Source organism: Mchenga conophoros, linkage group LG4, assembly GCF_057382185.1.
Source record: "Mchenga conophoros isolate Kocher_MC1m ecotype Shallow Benthic linkage group LG4, M_conophoros_male_GT1.1, whole genome shotgun sequence".
NCBI lineage: Eukaryota > Metazoa > Chordata > Actinopteri > Cichliformes > Cichlidae > Mchenga > Mchenga conophoros.
The window spans coordinates 35,033,088-35,059,466 of record NC_140529.1 but is presented as its reverse complement, the minus strand read 5'-3'; the positions used below and the strand labels follow the sequence as shown (position 1 = coordinate 35,059,466).

The 26,379-nt window shown below is 41.7% G+C and overlaps 1 protein-coding gene across 2 annotated transcripts; it reads right to left on the bottom strand.

Moving 5' to 3' along the window:
• Nucleotides 1–1,027: 1,027 nt before the first annotated feature.
• On the bottom strand, nt 1,028–22,935 carry slc1a9 (solute carrier family 1 member 9). 2 transcript variants are annotated; one of them, XM_085272066.1, is made up of 11 exons: nt 22,812–22,935; nt 15,955–16,110; nt 14,966–15,118; nt 12,885–13,141; nt 11,003–11,108; nt 10,766–10,892; nt 8,632–8,865; nt 7,678–7,872; nt 4,441–4,575; nt 3,848–4,286; nt 1,028–3,238 (listed from the first exon to the last, which is right to left on the bottom strand). In XM_085272066.1, the coding sequence occupies exons 2-11, from the start codon at nt 16,103–16,105 to the stop codon at nt 3,032–3,034; spliced, it is 2,004 nt and encodes a 667-aa protein (XP_085128192.1). In that variant the 5' UTR covers nt 16,106–16,110; nt 22,812–22,935; the 3' UTR covers nt 1,028–3,031. The 2 variants fall into 2 exon arrangements, with proteins under 2 accessions (XP_085128192.1, XP_085128193.1); XM_085272067.1 differs by lacking the exon at nt 22,812–22,935 and adding an exon at nt 17,904–18,273.
• Between the last annotated feature and the right edge of the window lie 3,444 nt (nt 22,936–26,379).

The window sequence follows — 26,379 nt, the reverse complement described above, 5'->3', positions numbered from 1 at the left end:
CCACATGATGATATATCAGATCATTATTTCTCAGAGCACTCAGCCATGAAAATAGTTACAAGATTCATACTTTGATTAATGTAATCATATAATTCTTTGTATTTCTGTTTATACTATAAGGAATACCTCTTAGCACCTGTAATTTTAAATACTGACTGCTTTAAATATATTTCTTTGCAAAAAGAGTTTTTCTCGTCTAGTTTGTGAAAATGGCTTCTGTGTCTTAAATTTTTGTCCTGATGTTATGTTGAAACAGAGCTGGAGTGAAGATAATAGAAAGGAGCAGATGATGCTCCTTGTGACCCGTGACCCCCCAAACCCCCAACACTCACACACAAACTGCTCTGAACAGTGATAGCTGCAGTGATTAAATTCCTGACCCTCGTTTCCCTTCAGATGGTGCGACATGATATTCCCACGTCATGCGCTGAAGGGGCAGCTCTCTCATGCCACAGGGCAGATTAGCGCTTTCTTCTTTGGACTCCATCAGCCGCAAATGTCGATCGAGACAAACTCGAATTTTAACGAACCTAAACGAGAGTTTTCGATTTTCAGTTTTTGCAGAAGCTCTTTGGGGGGGGGGTTCACCTTTCTGCTCAGCTTTCCTCTCTGACGTGTCCCTGAGCTAACGTCAGCCTTGCTTGCAATCACCCACAAAGCCCTTATGCTGTCTGGGAAGAATGAAAAGGATTGACGTCTTTCTGGCCATCTGCCGCCTACCGATTCCTCTCCCATCCATCACTCTCCCCTGCCTCGCCCATCTCTAACTCTTCACTGAGAGGATTAAGTGTGTTGGTATCTCTGTCTTTGTCTCATTACAGCCTCGTGTGTAATGTGTGCATTCTGCTTATGTGTGTGTTGCAATCTTTCCACTCAGTAATATCTTTGTCTGCAGGATTTTTCCACTGTCTTTAGTCACCAAACACTGACGCGTGTCCCCCTTTGACTGCAAATCCTCCCACAGATTGCACAAGTTCCTTTAGCAGCAGAGGAAACACAAGAGAAGTGCAGTTACTTTAAATAAATCTCTAAGATTTTATTACATACAGTATACACACAATCTGGACCTGTGACTCTGCATTGAGACTCAAGGATGTAGGGAGGCAGTTCATGAAGCTCAATTTGAAATGAAAGGCAGTTCAGTGGGACAGAAGATGATATTTTACAGCAATTAACAAATTTAAATAATAAGTAAGAGTAAAATAACAAGTAAATTTAAACAAACAACAAAATTGAAACAGCTTCTGGCCTAAAATTCATCATTTCACACACCAGACCACAACAAAGAAAATACAAACCCTAGATAATATAGACAATATTAACATCAACAGTGACTGATGTCAGAGGGAATAAGGTAAAAGAGCACTGAGGATAAACATGTAAAGAGAATTGTATAAAAATACTGCCTGCCAGATGTAAAGTATCAGTTGGCATTTTTAAAGGACTAGTTCAACATTTTGAAAGATATTTGCTGTCTTAAATAGGAAGATCTATTTGTCTCGCGGCTTTCACGCACAAACTCATCGCACATGATGAGTTTTCACGTGTAGCACAAAACAGGAAAAAAATCTGCTTTAGTCTGGTTCTCACTTTGGTTTGAATTCGAGTGGCGCCTGGGCATGCAGGAGGAAACCACATACCTTCTGTATTCTCATGCTGGCAAGTTATAGACTAATAAATGAAATGACTGAGATGCATTTTTATATTTCCACATTTACATTTGGTAACAGCTAGAAAAGCTTCATAGCTGCAGTCAGTTCACGTGTGAAAAACTCTACTTTCATTTCCGACAAGGTGACCCTGGAGCATCCGTTAGTTAAGTTGCAATAGGCTCAGACTGCAATAAGCATCTCGTTTTACTCCTTTGTTTCCTTTTCCCCAACCTCCCAGCCAGTCACGGCAGATGGCTTTCCTCCCTGAGTCTGGCACTGCTGGAGATTTCTTCCTGTCAGAAGAGAGTTTTTCCTTCCCACTGTCACCTGCTGCTTGTTCAAAGGGGATCATTGGATTCTGGAGTTTTTCGCTCCAAAATACGATAGGGTCTCAAACGTAGTCAACTCAAAGCACCTTGAGTTGACTACTGTTCTGATTTGGAACTATATCGATAAAGCAGAATTAAAACGAGTACTTTCTATCAGTATACTAATTATAAAGCTACAGTTTACCTGCTAGTTTTCTCAGCCAAAACACTAGTAGGAATCAGCTATCCTGGCTATCTCCAAAGTGAAGTAAATCCACCAGTACTGGTGACCACCTGCAATGCAAGACTTTGAAAGGATCAAACTGTCACTCTAGTGAAAAATTTAACATCCAGCAAAAGTGCACATTTTAAATTCAGCTTTTAAACTTGTTAGAAAAAGACATCACCTGTTAATTAATGAGATTTAAAGGTGCTAGTAAATGTTTTATGACCTTGAAAGAGAACCAGGCCAGCCGTTTTCCACTGAAAGCTACCTGAAGTTCTACATATATTTACAGTTAATGATATTAGTCTTTAACTGTGAATACATTTTTCCTCACTGCAAATGTCCTCAAAATGTCAAACTTTTCTTTTAAAAGAAAATTTTTTTAAACTTCCTTAAAGGGAAGCAAAGGGAATCTGAGCAAAATGAATTCCTGTTTGTGCGTTACAAGGCTGGTGAGAGCACCAGCAGACTTTTTTCATCAAGAGCAGACTCACATTCTCTGGCATCAGTTGAATTCGTGGACGTGTATGCGTTTGGGAACATTTTAGGTTTGGGTGGATTTCAGAAGAAAAATTATAAATCAAGACTGGAGTAGATAAGATAAGGAGGAAAAGAAACTCTTTCAGCATCCAACCACAGGGCAAAAGTCTCAGGCCTGGTTTTTAAGGGCCTTCTTGGGAATATTACACTGCATTGCCATCATGACATTTTAAGATCCGTGCACTGAAAAATTAGCAATGCAACCCACTCTGTACCTCCACTGAAGAGTGAAGCTGAAAGTGGTTAAAACCTGTCGTAAAAGTGGAAACAAATCGACTGTGAAACACGCTGGTGGTGAAATCTGATCACGGCAGGTCGCACGGCGGGATGGTGTGCCTTCGATCGTAAGCAGTGTCATCGCTCTCCTCACCGTCGCTTACTTCGCCCAGAACCCTCTCCCTCTCCTCTTCCTCCTCAGTTTCACTCTCTCGCCTCAGTCGCTCCCGCTCCCTGTCTCTTTCTCTCTCTTGGTCTGTCTCTCTCTCTCTGTAGGAGCGCGGCAGTGTGGGAATCTGAGAGTGTGAAGAGACCGAAATGAGATCATGCAGCCTGCACTGACTGACCAACATACTTAAATTAAACATGCTAAATGTTAAAGGTCTTTCCCAGGATGATGTCATCATAGTCATATTATTAGGTTCAAGGCTTTGTGTTTATCTGCATCCAGAAATCTTTGATGCATTTTCAATATACATGATAAAGTGGGCATATTATATTAATTTCTCTGTAGTTTTATTTTTGGTTTTTTATACTCTATTAGAGTAGCTTTACATTTGCAGTTCAAAATACTCCTTAGTTATCTTAATGCATCCGAGGGTTTTAACAGCAGGTGAGTGGGGTTTCTGTGATGTCATACAGAGCTAAGAATTGAAAAAAAAAAAGCCTTTAGAGTAGTGTCAAGGCTAAGCTTTTGGTATATTTATACTGAACTGGTAAAATGACCCTATTAAAACATTAAAACATCAAACATTTGGTCAATTACAAGTTACAAAACTATAGACACATATTCGTAATATTCAACAAACTCTATGCTAAATAACAAGGATAACAAGAAGATTTAGATTTCTAATGTATGTACTAACTGCCATCTGTCTTTAAAGTATAAGGTAGAAAGTACGTACCTGATTGTCATGGCTGGGCAGGACACAATATCCTGGCTCTGTCCTGCGCAGGAGGCGTGGGGAATGAGTACGGAAAGGCCTGGAAGAGTGGGAACAGACGGAACGCGGAGAGGGAGAACTGATGGAGCGTGGTGACGGAGACCGGACAGAACGGGATGGCGAGTAAGTGATGTAGTGGGATTGGGAGAGTATGTGACTGTGGTGGTTTTGTTTGGGTGGGCGAGGGGAACGAGGAGGCAGCTCGGGCGGTTTGAGAGGGTCGACCATGTCCATCTCCGTGAGGATTGGCGGCGGAGGGACGAAATCGAGCTCCCCCTCTTGCGGGAGCGTTTGCATTTCGGCTGCATCAAGTTCGGTGAGCTCCGTCTTTGACAAGTGATCCACAATCCCGGCACCAAATGAGTCGCCAACGACATTGATGGAGGTACGCATTCGGTCACTGAGTGGACAAATGGCATCAGTGTCAGTGAGTGAAACGACGTCTTAGTGATACCAACATTTTCACAACCTCTTGCATACGTTAATTATAGCACCCTAACATGGATTGCAGAGCAGTGATTTGTTATTGCCTGCTCATCAGACACCTGACTCACAGCAGCCAGTCGACAGCGATCAGCAGACTGATGTCCTGGGTAGGCAGGCCGACAGCTGTCAGGATCAGTAGCATGGTTACCAGTCCAGCGCTAGGAATACTGGCGGCTCCAACACTGGCCAGTGTGGCGGTCATACTGGAGAGAAGAGATGGGAAAAAGGTATATTTAAATCATGCTTGCAGTAATGTGCTGTAGGCAGGCAGAGATAATCAAATCGTGATTTTAGTGACGATTCTGGCTTTTTCCCATTTTCACAGTTATGCACATATGGCCTTTTCCAATCAGTCAATCAATCAAGTGCAACCCTTTCATCACTCCCTAATAGTTCAGCTTGAGTCAAGTGTCAGACATCCCTGTAACTACTGTGCTGCCCTAGGCCTCTTTTTGCCTTTTTTTCCTATCTGCATAAATCAAAGGACACACTGGGTGTCTTTAAATTCTGTGTCTAGTACTACCTAGTAATGCAGGTCTAAGCTAAAGCAAATTAAATAGCATGGCCTCCATCAGTTTTTCCAATAGATATCCTTTCTTTGATTACATAGCAGTTGTATCCGCTGAGTGATGTGGGCTGGCAACAGACATTACTTTTTTCATAGTTTTCTGAACACTCGCCAAAAATGGTAGACTGAAAAATGCAAAAGTGAACTAATTCCACATGCAAAAGGAGATGTGTGATGGAAAAAATATATGAAAAAATAATTAAACCCAACTGTAAAACCAGACCATTGTGCTCAAAAACCACTGAAACACCAGAAAAGGCTTAACCGAAACCACATTTAATATTGGAACTCACCAATTCATGCTTTCACTGCTGTGTTTATAATATCACCATATAAAAAAATCAAAAACCCTAATCTGTCTCCACCCACAAAGATTTACACATGGAGTGGTCCAGTATTCTGTTTCTCAACATCACACACCAACAAGTCTCGGATTTATGTGAGCTCATTTACGTGTATTTCATCAATGCAATGCTTGTATAAAGTACATGAGGATAGAAAGGACTCAGTTCCTCTGTCCACAACAAAAGATGTTTCCTAAAGTAAAACTTTAAAGACTCTGAAAAATGCTGCTTGTCATTGCATGTCTGCAATTAGAGAATTATCAGTAACCACAGGGGCCTGCAGGCCAGCCAGTCTGGATACAGCTCTAAACTGTGATATTTACTGCATGAAGCTATTCATCTGTTATTAGTTACTCTCTCAATTGTGTCTGACAAACTGCAGTGCCAATTATCACCACGCTGTGACTGGGAGATTAAGTGGGGCAGATTTATGTAGTACATATGGATTTTATTTCAGTTTCATCACACAAAAACCATACAGCATTTTCTTAAAATTCGATTTCGTGGTAAACAGCCGTTGATGAAAGACACACAATAAACAACTTCAAAGTGCTGAGCGTTACTTGTAACCCGCGGCCACAACAAGCAGAATCTGATCCAAGCAGACTGGATCCAATCTCCTGCTCAAACCTCAGAAATGGGAGATGAATATTTCTTTACTTCCTTCAATATTTATTTCTATACCTCGTAACATACTTGATGCAAGTTGTTTGAAAATGAACTAAAGCATGCAGACTGTACACTTCTGTAAATGCAGAAAAGAAAATGAATGAACGAGTTCCAATGTGTTTGTGTTGCTGGTTTCTCGATAAAGATGCACCGAGACATTTGATGAGTGAAATTATTTGTAATTTATCTGAATGTTGCCTAACACTAATCAGCTGGTATTTGTGCAGGCATAAAAGCTACAGATGCAGATTGCTAAACAAGCTTTAGGTGTTAGCTGGAAACTTAGCGCTCCTCTTGTCCAGCTGCAGTCACTTCTGGTTCCAAAACATGTCCATCTTTTATATACAGTCAAGTCAAACGTCACTTTCCATTCATCTATGTTTGACGCAGGACGAGAGACTTCAGGATGAGTCAGAACATAATTGATATTTTTCCCTTTTTACTAATATTTGAATCAGAATGAACTTTGACACAAAAACCTTACAGCAGGACGGGCTGACACGGTATTCAGGGAATATTGTTTGTTAATATCCTTCTTAGGAAAAATAACAGAGAGCAGGACAAAAAAGGAACCTGTTCTGGTGCAATCAGGTGACAGAGACCGTGATGGAGGCTACTTACACTAATGTGCACATCGGTTTATGTTTACATTCACACCCCCACAATTTCCTGTCCCATCCTGCTTTTGGCCACAGCATGTGAGTAAATTGTGCCAGGTGCTTTTTCCTCTGGCTAAACACATGACCTTCTATCACCTAGTTTACTCAGCTGATGGCGTAAACAACAACAAAAAGACAACAAACAGCTTGTCACAAGGGCCTCAAAGGTGCTCCAACATCCATGCTTAAGCATTATGAAGCGTTTCACGTCAATATCAGCACAAATTTAAATGTATATGTAGAATCAGAATATATGCATAAAGTTTTATTATTTATTGCCATCTCATGTTGCGTCACTTCTGATTTTGTTGGTAACTAAAACATTCTGTGTGTTGAAATAATCAATGCAAATGTTTGTATACTGGACACTTTCTACAAAAGTCAGTCCATCCTCTTTATAAACTGCACGCCTAGCTAGCGTTGCAGGGTAGCTCAAGCTTCTCCCAGATGACACTGAGCGAGGGATGTTGGTTCCTGCAAAGGTCATCGGTTCATCACAGCGCTGCAAACCAGATAGACAAGACAACCATTCTTGCTCATATCCACACCCTGAGCCCATTCTGAGAGACCAATCAACCTAAAATGCAAGCCTTTGCACAGTGGAAGGAAGTTGGAGCACTCGGAGAAAACCCACGCAGGCACAGGGAAAACATGCAAACTCCACACGGGAAGGCCCCAGCTGACCTCGAGGTGCAGATCCAGAACTTTCTTGTGTGCAACTACATTGCTAACCACTGTACCGCTGTGTGGACTGGTTAAGGTCCAGTGTATAGATATTAAAACCACTTTGGTTTGTTCTGTTTCTTTTATGAAAAATGTAAATAGAAGAAAAAGCAGTGCTTGGAATCTGAGTAGGTTAAGTAGAAGATAAATGTTTTTTGCTCTTGGTTTTGGAAACGAATAGCTGGCTGGCAAAGATGCTGTAAGGCATCTTCAGAAGCAGCCAAGTAAGGAAACTATTAAAGGCTTATAGTTGATGTGGGAGAAAGAGCAGCGGCGCCTCAGCGGTGCTGCTTTCTGATAATGAAACCTGAGTCATGAGAGTCAAGTCACCATGTGGTTTACCTGACAGTAACGATCTGCCCAGAGTCCAGGGTGATGTCATTCATTTGGGCAATAAAGATGGCGGCCACGGCTTCGTACAAGGCAGTGCCGTCCATGTTAATGGTGGCACCTATGGGAAGTACGAAGCGAGTCACACGCTTATCAATCTTCAGATTTTCCTCAAGGCAGCGAAAGGTGACCGGCAATGTCCCCGCGCTGAAAGAAGAAGGCCACACAAGAAGGCGAGTTAGAGGGAAAAAAGGTGCAGATGTACTCGGAGCAGGCGCAAAGTGTCTGCTGAGGGATATAAAATAGGCAGACAGGTGGTGAAAGGCATAAGTGCAGAGGTGAGGGCGAAGGGAAGAGACAACAATTAAAAAAGGCAGGAGAAATTTGAGTCGGCCGACAGCCTCGTCCTAACAGCTGGGGTAGGCCACTGTTTCAATCCTCCAACATGTGAATTAAAGGAATTTGATTCCCGGCCCCGCTGAGGTCGGGTCATAATATAATTAGAGAAAACGTTGATAGGATTACCCATATTCACTAAAGCCTCAGTAATGTGCCAAAATAACAGTTGGTTTCAGCAGCAATGCTGAATCCCAGGCAGGCTGGGCCAAGCCAAGCCGGGCAGGATACAGCGGGGCCAGTTTGGCTGGTGGCAACTAATCCGAAGGCTTAGATACTTACAACACAGAATCTGTCCGACATGGACTCGTCTATGATAGCCTGCGCTTTGGCTCTGCTGTCCTGATTTGTCAGTGTAGCTGCATAAATACAGATTTTTGCCTTCAGGCCTTTCAGATTTAACCCAAATAGCTGAAAGCGAGTAGCAGGCTACGCCGATCAATCACGGTAACTACAACAGCTGTCCAAGCAATACGTGTTGTAAAAGAAATATGTGACACACATGTGTGAACACATGCCCAAACAGACGACTTCCAAACATACATATGCACTTCCTGCAAGCTGTCATACCTGCTAGCAGTGCCCAAGGCTGTGATCCATGCCTGGAAGATCCCAGAGTAGAAAGCAAAGGGGCTTTTTCTGGTGATTGCAAAGAATATAGCGGGTAGGATCAAGCCCCCATGGATCATCAGACCCACAATGACAGTCACCATGTACATGCCCAGCTGCCTGGCTACCATCTCCAGGTCCCCGATAGCTGCGATCTTTCCCGCAATCAGAGAGGCAATGCCGACAGGAGAGTACCTGGACAAAGACATCACAGCAGAAATTATTTGATTGGGACTGATTGTGGTTCATGTTCCATTAAACTCCATTTAGTATACACTATATATGTGTATGTACATGAATATTTCTTTCTGCTTTTTTAAACTGTCCAATAAGCAACAAAGCCATTTGAAGGCAGAAATTGTTTGATTTGATTGACTGAATTTAATCTAATAATTATGGATGAATTACAACAAAGGACAAGGTGTCCACAGGTCTTTTGAAGGCTACCTACTCTTTCTACTTTACTATTCTTTAAAATAATATTTAAGATCAAACCTGTAATGAAAAATACAAACTTTATATATATAGTCAAGCACAAAAGTTCACACAAAAATAAAAAGACAAAAAATGGCTTTGTTTAGGAACACAAGTGTGTGTTAATGTGAAAACAACATAATCATTGTCACCGTCCCAAACATTAAAAAAAATGTTTCACATGCAGTGTTATTGTCCTATTAAATATTTCTATGAACTGGCTTCAACCACTAAGAGTTATTGGTGGTTACCACCATAGCTGTTTGTCAGTGAACTCACCATGTCTGCATGTTACTGCCAGGATCACATTTCAGTATTTTAAGATGTTTTCTGACACAACAACCATTAAATAAGTCAATAATTAGCCTATAAGCGTCCTGTTGCCATTAACTATATTTACACATATAAAACACATTTAAAAGGGATAGCAGAACAATAAACAATGCCGCAGAAATGGTGGCACTGTGTTCTAGTAATCCATGTGGTGACATGACTATAAATTTTACAAAGCCTTTTATAAATTGATATGAATTTAAGATATTTTAAGAATATTTAAGGAGCTGTAGCCACCCTGTTACTTTTTTTTAATGTCAGGCCAACGTTTTCGCCACCTCATAAATCTTTAGTCACTGTCAAAGAAGCACGTTTCTCTGCAAGGGGACAGGACACATGCTTGGATCTCTGGTTTCCAGCTCTGGAGAGCAGTTGTCCCTGTTCATGAATACAGACTGCAGTTATTGGGACACTTGAATTAAAGCGACTCCTTGTCCCATCATGAGACGGTGCATTCTCCCAGGTCAGCTGGCATCCAGTGACAGTTGTTTGGTGCGGTATGCCATGTATATGATTTGATAGATATGCCCCTTGTATGATGCGTGCTTTTTGTATACACTGGATTCTGTGTTTGGCTCGCACCATAAGCCCGTGAGTAATCTGTTTACACTGAGTGAGTGATACAGACAATGATACAGTTCCTTTGGTGTCCAGCTGCACATGTAGAGGAGGCTTAGAGGAGCTGCGAGACAAGCATCCTGCTGTTTCTCGTCCAACCGCCTACTCTACTCCTCCTTTCCTTTCCCATCCCCGCTCCGAGTACCGCTACACTTTCTCTGCGCCACTTGCCTGGGCTCTGTGAAGCCTCAAGACGTGCACGGCTCTCACACACATCTTTTTACGTCCCTCCTGCCCGCATCTACTTTCTGCTCTGCCATCAAGTAGCTCCTCTGTCATCGATGGATCCATTACATTCTGGAGATCTTCCACCACGGCTCCCCTGGGAGCCCACAACGCCGTTCCGGGCCCCGGCTCCTGCTACTCCCCAGCATACCACAGACTCCAGCATGTCCCAGGGAAACCCTCTCCCTCTTTCCATCTGTCTGTGTCCTTCACTGACACACTTTCTCCCTCTTCCTCTTTGTTTTTTGTTTTTTCTATCTGACCTTGCTGCTTGTTCCCACAATTTGCCTCAAGCTCACAGTCTTCGCCTTATCCATCACTGTCTCCGACCGTTGTATGTGGTATCGCCAAAATGTCAAACGTTGGCCACCAAGAGGAAAAACAGAGGCACGCACTTTTTAAACACAGACACACAAATACGAATGAAGGAATACAAGACACCGACCACATGATCATGGACACCATCGTCATGATAATTTCATTGAGGATGTTGAAGAAGTCACACATGACCTTCCCACGCTCGCCCATCCGGCCCATGCAGATCCCAAAGGTGATGAAGAAGCCAATTAAACCTTGACGAAAACACAAAGCAAGCGAGTAAGTGGAAAAATGAGAACAAATAACCAAAAAGAGACCTGGAAAACGCAAGCGTCTCGCAATACGAACTCTGTTATCAACTCACCGAGGACGTTCATGCCCCATTTGTATTCCAGTTTTTTTCTGTTCACTAATATGGGCTCAGTTTGGTTTGCTGCTGCGACCGGCACCTTTTTCAGCACCGTCTGAACCTGAAGGAAACACGGGGCGACATTCAGATTATTCTGTGGTTTGTGCTGGGGTGCTTAGATTTTGTAACTCCCATTGTGTGTGAACAAACAAAGTTTTGGCAGCGGCACGACGTGCTCTGATTTCTGTTTAAAGAAAAGGCAAAAGAGAAACATAAATACAACAAAGGGAAAGAAAAAGGAGACGAAAAGGCTGAAAGGGGGAGGACAATTCCCTGCTGCTAAAGCGGTGACTTACATGAATTTACTGAATTCCTGATGAATATGAACAAAGACGCAGTTTAAAATAAAGATGCAGACAGAAATAAAGCTCTCGGTTCACCAGCAGATGCCTTACTGCACTAAATAAGTATGTGGCTTTGCAGCTGTAAAGAGATTAGCGGTAGCTGCAGGACGGCTGACCATCGCCCAGTCAAACACAGACAACTACTTCTAATCATTCAGACGAACACGCATGACAGAAAAAACAGGATTGGACAGAAGAAGGCAACTGCAGCATCACAAAAACACAAGCCGCTTCCTGAATTGTCCCTCTTCGACGGCACCATTAGCACTAACTCACAATACATTACAAAGAATGGAAAAAAGCAACCCTAGATCTATTTTATAAATGACTTGATGAATTGCAATGGCACTGATTTATCGTCTTTTAGTATGTAAGACATGTTTTCAGTGGTTCAGTTGATAAGCTCTATATTAGTATTTGTTTTAAACTAGATTATCACACTCTGGGCCCTGGGTGGGCAACAAACTGTCCCAGAACTGTTGTGGAGATCTGCACCAATGATCTGAACTCATTTCTGTTTAATATTAATTTAATTTTATAAGTGTATTACTGCAGCAATCCACACCAGTCCCAGTTTTTCATGTTGCCCCTTTAGAAAATGAGTTGCCCACCCCTGTTGGGGATGGGTTTGGCTTTGACTCCTGTGATCTTTCTGTGTGGAGTTTGCATACTCTCCCCACACCTGCGTGAGGTCTCCCGTGAGTACCCTGGCTTCCTCCAACAGTCCAAAGAGTTGCGTGGCCTCTTAGCCTCTTTCTAGCCAAATGAAGCCTTTGAATCAGTCCAGACAGCATATGTAAAAATTGTTACGTATGAAGTTTGGAGAACAGCTAACCTCTCTGGAGAACCATAAGTTTTTAAGAACTCTGTCCGAGTCCTTCATTCTCTCAAACTGCTCAGTAATCCCTTATCCAGAAAAGTTCATCTCCTCAAATGTGGCCTGGGGCACAAGCAAGACTTTCCAATATGATACACTTTGGATAATAATTATTAGCAATAATAATTGTTGACAATCGCTGACAAAACAATCACAATTCAGGATCCAAGTGGTAGCTGTTTTGGAAACTTAAATCTGTAGTTTGCAATGGTTTTTCTAGTAAACTATTAACATGAAGCACATGAAGCGATGTCTGTGAACATTCATTCAAATTAAAGAGGAAATTTATCTTGAAAAACAAAAATACAATTTTAATAAACTTCAGATATTATTTATTTACCAATTTCTTTCTCTATTCAGTGTAGTTTGATTATCATCACCTTAAAGCTGAATGATGCAAATTTCATATAAGGAATGTAGAGCCTTACCAAAAGCTTTGATGCTGAAAGTCCCAGCAAAGCAATACTGGGAAACACTCGCGTTTTATTAAAAGGAAACGTATTAGTCAAGAATCTTTCTTTGCTATGTTTATATTAACATTTTCAGTTTGCGTGAAAGCTTATGGTTCAAGATGAGCCAAGATAATGAAGCAGTAGATGGTTAATGTAGAGGGTACCTGCTGGAAGCAGGCTTGCACCAGGTTTTCTGGGAAGAGGTTTCGAATCAGGTCAAGGAAAGCGTCCAGGCTGCTGACTTCCTGGTTTTTCGTGGATGTGGATGATGAGTTGCCTCCCCTCAGTTTAGGGTTCCCTGGGTGGATCCCCAACACCAGGATGACCCCGAGGACGGCAGCGATTACAGTGGTGGACATGTAGTACACCATGGCTCGGCTACCCATCCTTCCACTGGAGCGCGCGTCTAGACCAGCAAGCCCTACAAGAGACAGACAACAGATGTAAAACAACGTGTGTCCAAGTCCACAGAGTCAATAACAGCGTCTTTACCTCGAAGCTCGAGTTTCCCAGTACTTTAAAGTGCAAATACTTCCTGTAGAGTGTTTAAAGTTTGATACATGTTTTTTGGATAAACCGCTGGCTTTTTAGTTTTTAGCTTTTCACATGCTAATTCATGAATCAACTCAGGTGGCTCTAGCTGGCTAGCTACCTGCTAGGTTTTCTAATTTCAGTCACTAAACTGGTTGTGAGTTTGATGATTTCTGGAGTATTTTTATCCAATTACAAGAGAAATATTAGAGCATACATAACTGATATTATACGTCTGTTTTCCTCCTTAATTCGAGCATTTAAAATGCATGTTACTTACTTAAATCCTTAACACGTGCAGGAGCTGTTCAGCCATGGAAACCCATACCGTGAAGCTCCCAGCATACATATTTTGTGCTGATGTTAATGCTGGACGAGGTTTGGAACGCTGCAGATATTAAGACTTTTGCACTTGTTGACCCTGTTTCTGTTACTTTATAGGTCTGCGGCGTCATGACTGAGCTGCTGTGATTACTGAATGTTTTCACTTTGCAATAATACCACTTATAGATGCTTGTGGAATATCTACGATGCAAGAAATTTCACAAACCAACTTGTTGCAAAGGTGGAATCTTGTTTAAGGAGAACAAGCAGATTCAGGGAGCTTTTTAGAAAAACCGATTTTTTCACAAGTGTTTGCAAAGGCAGACTGCATGGGTAGGTCCTTGATTTTATACACCTGTGACGATGGGACTGAAAACACTTGAATTCAAAAATTAATGCAGCATTGCTTTTGCCTTGGAGGCTGGATGCTGGAGCTATCAGTCCTGAATTCACTGTGTTCCAGTGGCAAAGTCAGAAAAGCTATGAAATACTGGATTTCTTTTTGCTTCTTAGCAAGGTAGAGTCATTCATATATCACTAGCAATGCAGTGGAATGGTTCTTTATTTTTTTGTGCTTATAAACATGCAGCATATTCACAAATAGAGTCTAGCTGAAGAGATTGCAATTAATTTCCAAAGGGTCCACCTTCAAAACTGGGACTCTTTTAAGGAGAGATTTTACGGCGGATTTTAAGCAGAACTGGGCACTTCTTATTGTAGATTGCAGATTTTTATTAACTGTGTATTTGTGACCTATTTATCAACACAACAGTGGCAGTGCAGTGGCAGAGTACGAGTTTTACAGTTTCATTAATATTTACATGGGCTGCCACCAAGTCAAGGTTGGTGGGGTTGTTTTCTGATTTGGAAGTCCGACTTGAGGGGAATGTTCCAGTTGAAAAATCCAACTACGAAATTCCAATTTCCAGCTTCAGATGGAACACACCATAAGAGGAGTGGCTCAATACTTTTACCTACATTGTGTATGTTTGTGTGACGCTCCCATACAGTCTTAGATGCACCTTCCTAACCAAACTTGGTAGAATTAATTTGCTTGAGTTAGCTTATAACAGAAATCCACCCTTTTGTCCAAATATGGTAACTTCTGACTAATAAGTACACGTAGTCCTGTAGACTACATGTACATGCAATAGTCCATTAGTTCTACTAATGTCAGAATTAAAATTTTTCTACAGTTAACATGTTTAGTTTAGTTTATTATGGTTAAAGTTCAGGAGTATGAGGTTGTAGTTGGTTAGTAATCACTGGGGACAATGAGTGTGCCCTAAATTATGCACACACTGGACAATCACCCGTTACAGTGTTAACACAGTATTGGTTACTTTTTAACTTATTAAAACCAGCATGATGCTGTCTATAATGGCCACACCTGTGATAAGGCTGGAGATGATAAGAGGCAGGATGAGCATCTTCAGCATCCTCATAAGGATTTCTCCAGGAAAGGAAACCATTGTGAGGGCGGCGCTGTCTGTCACCTGCATGTACCGCAGCATCATCCCAAAAACGGCTCCCATGACGACGCCTGAGGAGCGGAAAAAAATAAGCTAATTACAGAGTTTTGTTTTTGTGCAGCAGTTGTTTAGCCAATCATGTCTGCATTCATTTCCCAAACCATTAAAAAGGCATACTATGTTTCCATGCCTCAAAAAGTCCCATAATAGCACAGGCTATTGTTTTAGTTTCCAGACAATTCGAAACGCATGCCTAAACACTACCTTATGTGCACATTTAAAAATCTAATGAATATTGGTTTAAAAAATGAGTTCCAAATGTCACAAATATGTAAAACTCAGTAGTAATATTAACCGTGTCAGAAATCACCCTCAGTTTATAACCTTTCGGCGGACTCATTAGCCTTTTTTGTGAGGGCCCCTAACACTGTGTTTAACGTTGGAGATGCAAGAGATCGCTGACTAATGAGAGCCATCTACTGAAATGTAAACAAGTTCATATCAAGGTTTAAATCTATGTGACAAATTGCAGACAAAAATAACACACTCCTTGACTCTGCAGGCTTTTTTTGACAAAACACACAGCTGTGGAGAAACATACCAAAGTGTTTACAGTGGCAGAGCAAAGACAACAACAAGCCTAAGACATCTCATGGGAAAATGATCTCGGAGTATTTACATCAAGGTTTGCGTGTGGTAATTTTTGCTGCAGCATAAATTGGTCCTTTTCTTTTTTTTAACAATAAAACTAACCTCAGTTGTAATTCTAGTCATTCAGTAAAACATGTGGGAATTTGGAGTGTTAAACTATGTGCATAAAAGCAAAACAAAGGCTTGTTTTGCTCCAGTATTTCTTCAACTTGTGCCCTCATCATGGCATCGCCTGAGTGCTTCTTTTCATATGTACCCATAACCGTGAGTCCCAGCAGCAGGTTGTGTGTGTTGCGGCTACAATGGCCAGCATCTTTATACGCAATCTCTGTGTTGTCATCTCGCTGGTTTTCTTTCTCCTTCTCCTTGTTTGCGTTGGACTGGTTGGCTGTCGGCTGGTTTGTCATCCTGTCTGTGAGGACAGTGGAAAAGGTGGGTTTTAGTGCTGAATGACGACGTGCTTTGGAAAGCAAACTGCAGCATCTCATAGCAATGCTGATTAGCTTAGACTATAAATGTTTAACATAGCAAGGGTAGACTAGCAAGGCTTCACACTTTACCGCTGGGGGTGGTCGAGCCTATTTTTCAAAGGGGATTAGTGAAAACCAGAAGCACCTAAGGCTCACACAACAGGAATGTCCTGTGAGGATTTGGTTTAGGTTCTAAATGGAGGTAAATGTGCATAACTGAAGGCAATCCAAACACAGCAGGCAAGGCCTAAACAGGACATGATGTAATCTGTTCATCATCCTTTAAATGGAAAATGATGAAACTGCCAGACTCCAAATACAGCACAATATGGAGGTGATAGAAGATAGAGGAACAAATTTAGCTGATTAGTGAGGTAAAGTGAGGTAAAAAATGACCCCCTAGAAGCAATAGGATGTGAACCCTGGATGTGTTACACGCTCTGAATGAAGTCCTGTGTACAGTGAAAGCATTTGTTCAGGTGTTTTTGATGTTTATCACCTACATTTCTCTTAAAACAGAAAGATAAGACAAATTCATCTATAACTTTGCTTAATGTGCACCATCTTTTCTGATGGATTTATTAAACTGAAAAGATTCTGTACAAACTAATCAAAGGAGCTTGCAAAGAAAAGCGTCTGGACTTCTTTAAGTTACTTGAAGACGTTTCACCTCTCATCCGAGAAGCTTCTTCAGTTCTAAGGTCAAATGGTGGAGAGTCCCAGATATAAACCTAGTGGGAGTAACCCCCCACAGAGGGACAAAAGGACCCCCTGATGATCCTCTAATCGCCTGAGCCAAGGTGTGAAATTGGGTGTGGGTCCCAATCAGCCAGAGTTAGGGGTTGTCAAAGATGATGACTCACAACTCAGAGGGTCAATATTAATGCTCTGGGCACCATTTGATATCTGAGTGAAAATTAATGGCAATACATCAAATACTTGTTGAGTTACTTCATAGAAAGCTGTCACGGTCAGGAGCCTGCTAAATGAAACGTCTAGGGATTAACAGAGTCCTTCAAAAACTGTGAATGTCTGCATCCATCCAATAGATATTTAACCTGGACCGAAGTGCAGGAATGATGTCAGCATTACCACATGGACAGCATTACTGAAAAGAGTAATTTGATAATAATGAAATCCAAGTGTGCTGTCTCTATAAATCCAAATCACACCTACAATAATTCAAATCTATCTATCTATCTATCTATCTATCTATCTATCTATCTATCTATCTATCTATCTATCTATCTATATAGATAGATAGATAGATAGATAGATAGATAGATAGATAGATAGATAGATAGATAGATAGATAGATATAGATATAGATATAGATATAGATATAGATAGATATAGATAGATATAGATAGATAGATATAGATATAAAGCAGAGTTATTTCCATCAAAACAATGAGTCATGGAGGAAGAATGTGTTTGCTGTCCAATAACACGACACGTTTCCAGTCTACCAAGAAAATTTCAGAGACCCCACCGCTACCATCTCTCAACATTAATTGTACATAAACACATCTGGAGAGCAGCGCGGTCGTGCCAAATCCCTGTCACAAGTATGAGCGTCACATTTACAAACTGTCTGACTCAATGAGAGTCTGACTCAATGAGATAGCTGCAATCAGACATCATTATAATCCATCAATTTGAGCAGATGGCATACAGTCGTATACATTAACCAAAAGAACAATACACAAGGGAGGATGTGTAAAAAGATACCTACTGCTTTATGTGCTCACTTCCACGCTCTCACCTCCTGCTCCCTCTGGCCATATCTCTGCCCCTTTCTAGTATGTGACTGTGTCCAGTCCAAGCACCAATTTGGATTTCCAGAGTTATCCCAAACTGGTGCGTATCAGGGCCGGAGAACGCCCAGCCAAGTTTCAATTGCAGAGATATAATCCTCGGTGAATGGAGTACCAAGGAGAGGAGGGGGAGGGTGTTCCTCTTAATAGTCTTCACAAATCCTCTTTTCAATCCTTATGCCATTCTTAGCATGAACATTGTTTGGTAATGTCAGCTGACCACATGCAATTTGCTTGCGTATGCGAATGAGAATAAGAGAAAGACGTCTCTCACCTTTTCATCAGTGTTTACGACAACTGTCCGCTCCTTGTGTGGATTTAAATGACCACAGTAGGCGGAAAAAATTGAGCCCAAAAAAGTAAAAGTTTCAAACTGAGATGTGACCAGCCTACAAAAGGGGCTACTGCGAAGATAATGAAAGAGTAAAGTTTACTTTTTAAACAGACAAGAAAAACCAAAAATCCTGCTGAATGTGAAAAAGACTAATACTATGAGAATAACAATATCTCTCATCCTCTCCTTTCCTGATAAGAGACCTTGAAAAAACTAATCAACAGCATGTATCCTGAGATGAGAGCAGCAGTGATGAGTGTAAGCTGCAAAGACATCCTCAAGGACCTGATGCGGTGCTGCAAATCTGTCTTCCTTCCCCAACAGAGAGATTTCCTGCTCCAGGAAATGTCAGCGCTGCCTCAAGACAAAATGTATCTGGCCTCTAGGAAGCAACTCTTGTTGGGCTGACCTGCTGCTTTTCAACAGAGGAAAACTGAGACCATTTACAGTTTGGGAAGATTAAATTTGACTCCTTAACTTTCTAAAGTCTTGCCTGAAAAGCCCTAAACAGAATACAGAGCAAAGGCCATGCACCACATGGAATTTCTGTTACATCACGAATAAAATGCAAGAATTCAAGTCAGTGAATTCAGTTTGGTCAGCCAGCTTACAGTAATCCAGGATTTCAGAGCAACATGACACAGGTATTACCAGTCTGCCAGGTAGGCTGCAGACACAGGCGCATATTCCTTTGAAGAGAGAACAACTTTAAATCTTTGCAAGAGCTCTGGAAACACATGTTAGTGATAAGTGCTGAAACAGCGGTAAAGGAAGAGTGAAGCCAGAGCAGAAATAAAAAAATAAAAGAAGCACTAAACCCTGCTGGTACAGTAGTGATAGCATTGCTGTTTACATGCCCTCTTTGCGAAATACAGACACCAGACAGAAAACCTCCCACAGTGACTTTCAGAGTAATGGCGACTGGATAAACATGAGTTCCCTCAGCGTAAACACTGCGGTCATCCATCTGATGTGTGATGATGACCTGTGCAGCGCGTGACAACCATCACAATCGGTCTTCACATGCGGTCATGCACTTACGACACATCTTCTTAATCGTCATGGCTTCCAGGGCGACGGGTCACCACGCCAGAATGAGTTAATCTCCCCAAAGAGCGAGCTCTGATTACTGTAAATGAGCCCAAGCAGCTGTAGATAAAAAGGTGCGCGTACAGCTCGAGAGAAATACCTCAGTTTCTGTCGCAGGCTCGTCAACCCCCCTCCTCATTTCCACCCATAGTCTTCCACATAAATAATCCGACCGTTCGATCACAGACGTTGATCCAAGAGATCAAACAAATGCAGCTCTAACTCTCCGAGCTTAACGTTCACCGCGTACAAGCTTTTTGATTTCTTCTAAAAATCAGCATACAAACATGGCTGCCACTAGATATACACAACAAAAATGTACATTTTAAAATCTGAAGCGAGCAACAAAGGACCGTGAATAATCAATTTGGCCATTTGACATGATAAAGTTGTTGTAGTCACGCAAACTATTGTTGTAAAGTGAACTTCTCTTGGTTTTTAAGTGAGTAAATGTGAGAATGTCACCTTCGCTTCTACGCAACTTTGATATATAAACTGTAGGAGAGGCTCATCTTTTTAATGCAACGAACATGAACTATAAGAGAACTTCTGCATCCAGATGGGATCACTGTGTGACGGCATGTAAACCGATCAAAGGTACGCGTCTCCCGCTAAATCACCTGATTCACTGGTGCTTTCTACACAGACTAAATTCCCATCAATAATTATTTTGTTCTTTCAATCAAGGTTCGCATTCAAATTTACAAACATTCGCATTCAAATAGTGTATCCATGTAAAGATTTTCTGTGTGTGGATGTTACAAATATACGCTGTATTTTATTTTAAGGAACCATCTGTGCGTGCATGTGTGTGTATGTGTGTGTAACTCCGGGTGTGTACGGGTGTGTCAGAGGATTATGTCCAATGGTTGATTGTTTGGTGTGAGCCTTGCAAACGGATCGAGATATAATCCCCATCCCGCCCCTCCACCACCCTTGTTCAGCAGAGGGAGATGAGGATGGCCACTGCAGCAAACACAATAAACTACACAACACACAACTGCCATCGCATATCTAATAAATGAAAAGATCTGGGTGTGTTATCCTGTTAGCACCATTATGCAATATCACAAAAATGAATGTGTTGTACTGTTGTAGCTGGCGAATGTTTTTGGGTTTTTTGCATTAATCAATGATCGTCTGACAGAAAATCAACCAAATAACATGAAGTCTTCCTGCTACATAAATGGAAAAAAACAGCAAAGTCACAGATTTGAGAAGATGACATCATCTTACAATCTGTCTCTCACTTAAAATGACTATAAAGGTTCAAATTTGTTTTAAGCTCATAAATAATTAACTCATCATTTCACCTCTGGGTCATCAGGATAAATGGAAACTGCTGATTACTTTTCAACATTCCTAAACATACATTTTAGCTCAAAGTTTCAAAGACCTTTTCAAATCTTCTTTCTCCTTTGAGTTTGTGACCATGATGGCGTTCCACGACAGAAAATCACCAGAACTGTATTAAAAATACACTCAGCATTTTTCTTTTAAGTTGGGTTACATTTATTTGAGCATAAAATACATTTTTGTTCATTAAACAGACAGAAAAAATAGGAAAATGCACAGATATATCTAAGTATTGTCTTAACTATATAAACTTTGAGACTGTTTCAATTGACTACAATTTAATTTGTTATAACAGCAGTTTATAACAACTGTAGTCTTTTATGTTGAAAGGTTCAAAGATGAGACACACTCCCTTGAACAACACTTGGCAATGCTGTCGAGGAAGGCTGCCCTTTTAATAGTAAGAAACTTGAGGCAGAACCAGATTCGGCCATCTGCCAAAGGCCAATTTTGAGCCTTAAAAACCTTGAAAGTCATTTAACAAAACATCAGGTGGTCATTTGTATTGCAAAGATCTAATTTTACCTTGCAAAACATGAACTGAGCTGTAATTCACATTTGATTGCTGCTTTCAAACATTAACCGTGGTGGGATAAGATTGCCTGCTTCTGCTGCTAACACATAATTGTAAAGCTGCACAATAACAGTTACACTCAAAGACAAGAGATAACGCGCACATGCTGCACCGCAAAAACGCCGTAACGGCCTTCTCTCCCTACAGACACCCATATTCTAGATATCAGCGATGACAGATACACAGCACGAGTGTCCGTGCACTTCAAAGCAGAGCGCTGCCAAACTCCTTCAACATATGCACAACTGCCTTCAAACACATGCCTGGTGTATGAGTTTACCAGATCGCAAAAGCAGCGGGGTTACAGTCAGTGAAGGTCAGTGTCGACCACATCAGGTCTGTACACACACACACACGTGAGCGCACATGGGTCTAGATGCTGCCTCTTGACTGTTTGACAGTGAATAACAGGAAACTTTTGATACTAGATAATCAGATTCAGCACCGAATTTGGATTTGATAAATGCTGTCTAATCCAATGGCTTCTAGTGCACAAAGATATCTCACTTGCATTTCCTGTCAGTTCACACAAGTTGAAGATCACCAGTAGAATGAAATTAGGCATGTCAAGAGCAGGCTCTGGATAATATTTCAGAAGTGTCCTGAGGTTAATTCAAAGGAAGTCAAGGATGTGACAAGCTGACATCAACAACTAACACTTTATGTCTCAGGCCTATCTGTTGGACAGCGTTACATATACAATAACAAGAAGAAAATCCCAACGTCTCAAAAGATACAAACAATAAATGTGGCAGCTTTATTTTGCTAAGATGTGAGAATAGGTAGAGTGAAAATGAGAGAAAAGACTTGAGTTCTTGTGTGTGTGGTGTTGTCTGCATGTGCGTGTGCGAACACATGTCAACACACAGACACGCACCCCCTCCCCTCCTCTCTCACGGACGATAATCTGAGTGCATTAATCTGTTGTTTGAACTCCTTAAGCACAGGCTGTCTATCACATCTGCTCTCTTCACCCCAGTAAAGCTCTGCAGTTTATAAACTCCCTTTTTCTCCTCTCGCTCTCCTTCCTTCTCCTGTCTTTTCCTTTTTTGATCTGTTGCCGCAATTTCTCTATCGCCTCCAGCAGGACTACATTTAACACAGCTCATTCCCTTCATACAGTAAATCCATCTTCTCATTTGGCCACCAGACCTTTTTGGAAACTTCTTATTCCAGCTTTGATCCCTCTCTGATCCCTCTCTGATCTTTCTTCCTCTTACTCACATCTGATAAAACATGACAGGGCCCACATGTTGAAAAACTGAAAAATCACCCAAGCCAATGTCTTTAATGAAATAAAAGCCCAAAACATTCACAATCTTTGCACAAAAAAAGATGAAACAAACCATTAATGTGTCTGGAATTAAACACTGAATAGTCACAAATGATACAAATTTAGCGCATGTGCGCGAGGCGTGAATGATTGGAGAGGAGAATATAAAAAAATGACAACAAGGAGACGGACGAGCTTACCTGCTGTCTGTCGCTGTCTCGCTTCCGACAAGAGCGAGGCATCGGGAGAGACACGCAGAGCAGGGACGTGGAGATGATGAAGACGAAGAGGGGATGGGAGGCGAAGTCACAGTCTTTGCGTCATCTGAGGAAATTTGCAGATTAATACAACAGCTTGATGCTCTGAGCCCCTCTCCTCCCCCACCTCACCCCACTGCATCTCACCCTCACTCCCATCTCCTCCCCTCCCTCCTTTCTCTCAGCCTTCATGACTGTGTCTATCACAAGCCTCTTTTATATCACTTTGGTTACACTTTTGGGGAATGCACGGGACAGGCGAGAATTACCAGTGACAACGATCACACGGAAGGTGGAAGATAGATGCAAGAAACAACTTTAAAATGATTATGGAAATTCTGCAAGTTAGGAGTTTGGGGAGTTTGGGGGGGGCATCATTATCCTCCCTTCCACAGGAGGGTGCTATGACTCTTCACTGAATGGAAGAAACCTGCTCAGCAGCTTCCCCCTGAGGCATACATTGACAGATATCAGTGTCAGTCGGTGAGGCCTCAAAGTGCATGGGGGCTCAAGGGTGGAGCTGCTACATACTGCACATACAAGGGTCAGGCTTTTTCCATGAACCGTGACACTTTATCAATACACGGAGTTAGAAATAAAGTGATAAAGACGATGAGAAGTTTCAGGTTTGTCATTCCAGAGCGCTGCGTCGTAAAGACTGGAGGCCCGAGGCTTTATGGGGAGGGGTGGAAGGGGGGTGGGGGGGTGGGGGGTGATTTATGAGTGTAGCATCTCAACTGTCATACATGATGTTGTATAACAACGTGACTTTGCAGACTTTAATAAGGAAGCATTCTTCGGTATAGTACGAAACCCGCACAGCCGTTTCCTTGCTGGCTTGGCAGACAGACGAAAACTAGAGTAAAATAAAATTACCTCAAAACTATAGCACTAATATAAAGGTGATTTTATAAATTGATGCACATTCAGTTACCTTCTGTGGTATCTCTAAAAGGATCGCTCATTACAAACAAACAAACAAACAAACAAAAAACTACCAAAATAAAAAAAAAACAGAAATTCTGATCTGGAATCTGGACTGCCGAGCAGATGTCACTTGTTGCTGAGTCCATTCTAATTTTAGCTTAAGGATACACAAAAACACATTCAGCAAATATTTAGGTCAGTAAGATATTTTTTAGAGTTGAACTTTAAGTGTCAATTTAAGCAAATACGAGAAGAATATTAATATAATAACAAGACTGTACAGATGCTTTATATTACAATGTCACTTTATCCAAAAGCTAAACAAACATAACATTTGTTTTTATTCCACAAATTGCACGAAAACGATGGATGCAACCACCGTGACGTCATGGTTTCCCGACTATGTATTTGAAACCTCAGCATTAGCGTTTTAGTGAGAAGCAACCCAGAGAGCAGAACAGAGGGTAGAGTGCAAAGTTATCAGTTAACACTAAAAAGCTTTGGCTAGCAAGCAGCATGCATGAGCTGCACAGGTGCAATCTGCTAATTAGTGACAGACTAATAACATATTAGAATTTCACTCACCACAATTGGAGCACAAGATTCTCAGACAGGCTGCACTGCACAGCATTTGTAGTATAATTCTGTTAACAAATATCTAAAAGCCAAAGAGAGACATTTGACTGGTTGGATTTAGGGAACTGAATTAGTGCAGGTAAGGTTAATCAATGTTAATCAAAGCAGCCACATCCATAAATCTACACCTTACGAGAGAAACTATAACCAGAGATCAAACAGTGTTTGCAACACACTGTTGCAAACAGTTTTAATGCTTCAAAGCTGAACATCTTAATGTGGACGTCTGTGAGAACTGGCTCGCTAATGGAGTCAACCTCAATTGCTTTTTAGACAAATTGCATTGGCTTCATTTTTCTGCCTCACAGGTTTCCACTTTTCATGTAGAGTATTTGTTATCTTTCCTTTATAAGGGCATATCTTTGATTATTACACAAATTATACATTAACAAACACTAGTTTCTACTCATAACAACACCACAGTTATAAGTCAGATCTTAGTGCATTGTATACTGTATTCTTAAAGTCTTGGCATCTACTGAGTTTGATTTTTTTTTATCCGGTGCCAGCAACAACAAATTTACACTCGCACACATGAAACTGTGCAACCGACAAGAATTTCAAACATACCCTTCCATGCACACCCACCACTCACACACAGTCCCACAGGAGGACAGATGGAGAGGGGCAGAATGGGAACAGGGGCTTGTACAACTGGGCCGGTGTTTCCATTGTGCAGTAGGTGAGCCGTAAGTCTATCCTCTACTAATTGCCAGACCAGTTCAAACACAAAGTCTGCCACTGAAATCCAATCCTACGGGTGTTGTACAGTGAGTAAAGTTTACAATGTGTAACATTTTTCCCCTGTTGGCAAAAAATAGGGCACATGGAAGAGGAGGTGAGGGGATGGAGAGGAACGGCGAGGGCAAAGAAGGGGGGAACCAAGGAAGTTGTGGACTGTGCCGTCGTCGGCGACACGGAGGATGTAACTGTAAATAGATCACTCACTATTTAGGCTGCATGTCTAATCTAGGGGATCCAGACTGAATGAAAGTGTAGCCGCTGTAGGTGGACTGGGTCCTGTAACGGGACACTGAGGAGGCACTGATAAGGAGACGAGGAGGAGTGACTGAGAGGTGATCCGCGGGAGAGAGAGGGGTGCTGTAAGGGGAGAGGTGACAGCGATGCAGATGATGTAAACAAGACGCGCAGAGTGTGTGCATGCGTTGCGTGAAGCCGTTTCGTAAACTGACAACGACCCAGCTACATCGCACATCACACAAAATCCAAACTGAGAGAGACGTGGAACGAGGCAGACTGCTAGGCAATGCAACACAGCGCCAGTCTGCATTTTGCACCCATTTGAACCTGTTTCTAATTAGGCATTAAACTGAATTACCAAACCCCGTTCTCCTAATGAGGGCTTTGGAGCTTTGATGCTCATATTCCCTCTCCCTCCCAAACTGTTTTCCCGAAGGTGAACATTCCATACGCTAATTTCAGTTTCATGCAGGAAAGACTTGTAGCCGCATGTGCTGTTTGTTTGTCAGAGCGGCAGTGTATCGGTATGGGCGTGTGTGCGTGTGTGTGCGTGCATTCTTTGCTTCGGTGTACATGTGCGCTGTTTGCATGTTTATGTGTGGTCTGGCTCCAGACCCTGTCACTCATCCTCTTTGACCTTTAGTAAGCTGTGAAATTCAATTTCAGGCTTGGCTTGCTTTTTGCGCTCAAACCTCCACCTGTGCTAAATATGTTCATGGGGAAACTGGACAGCAGCTGAAGTGGCGCACACAGGGATGTCAAAGACAGACAGGCAGGCAGAAGTGATGCATTCATCAATTCGAACTCCCCCATGAATGACCTCACCTTTGACCTTTACCTCTTTGCCACCGTGTCTGGCGACTGGGGCATTTCCAGCAGGCTCTGGCTAATTGGGTCAGATTGCGGAGAACGGAGCATTACGCCTGAAATTAGAAACACATGCAGCTATACCTCAGTGTGTACGTGT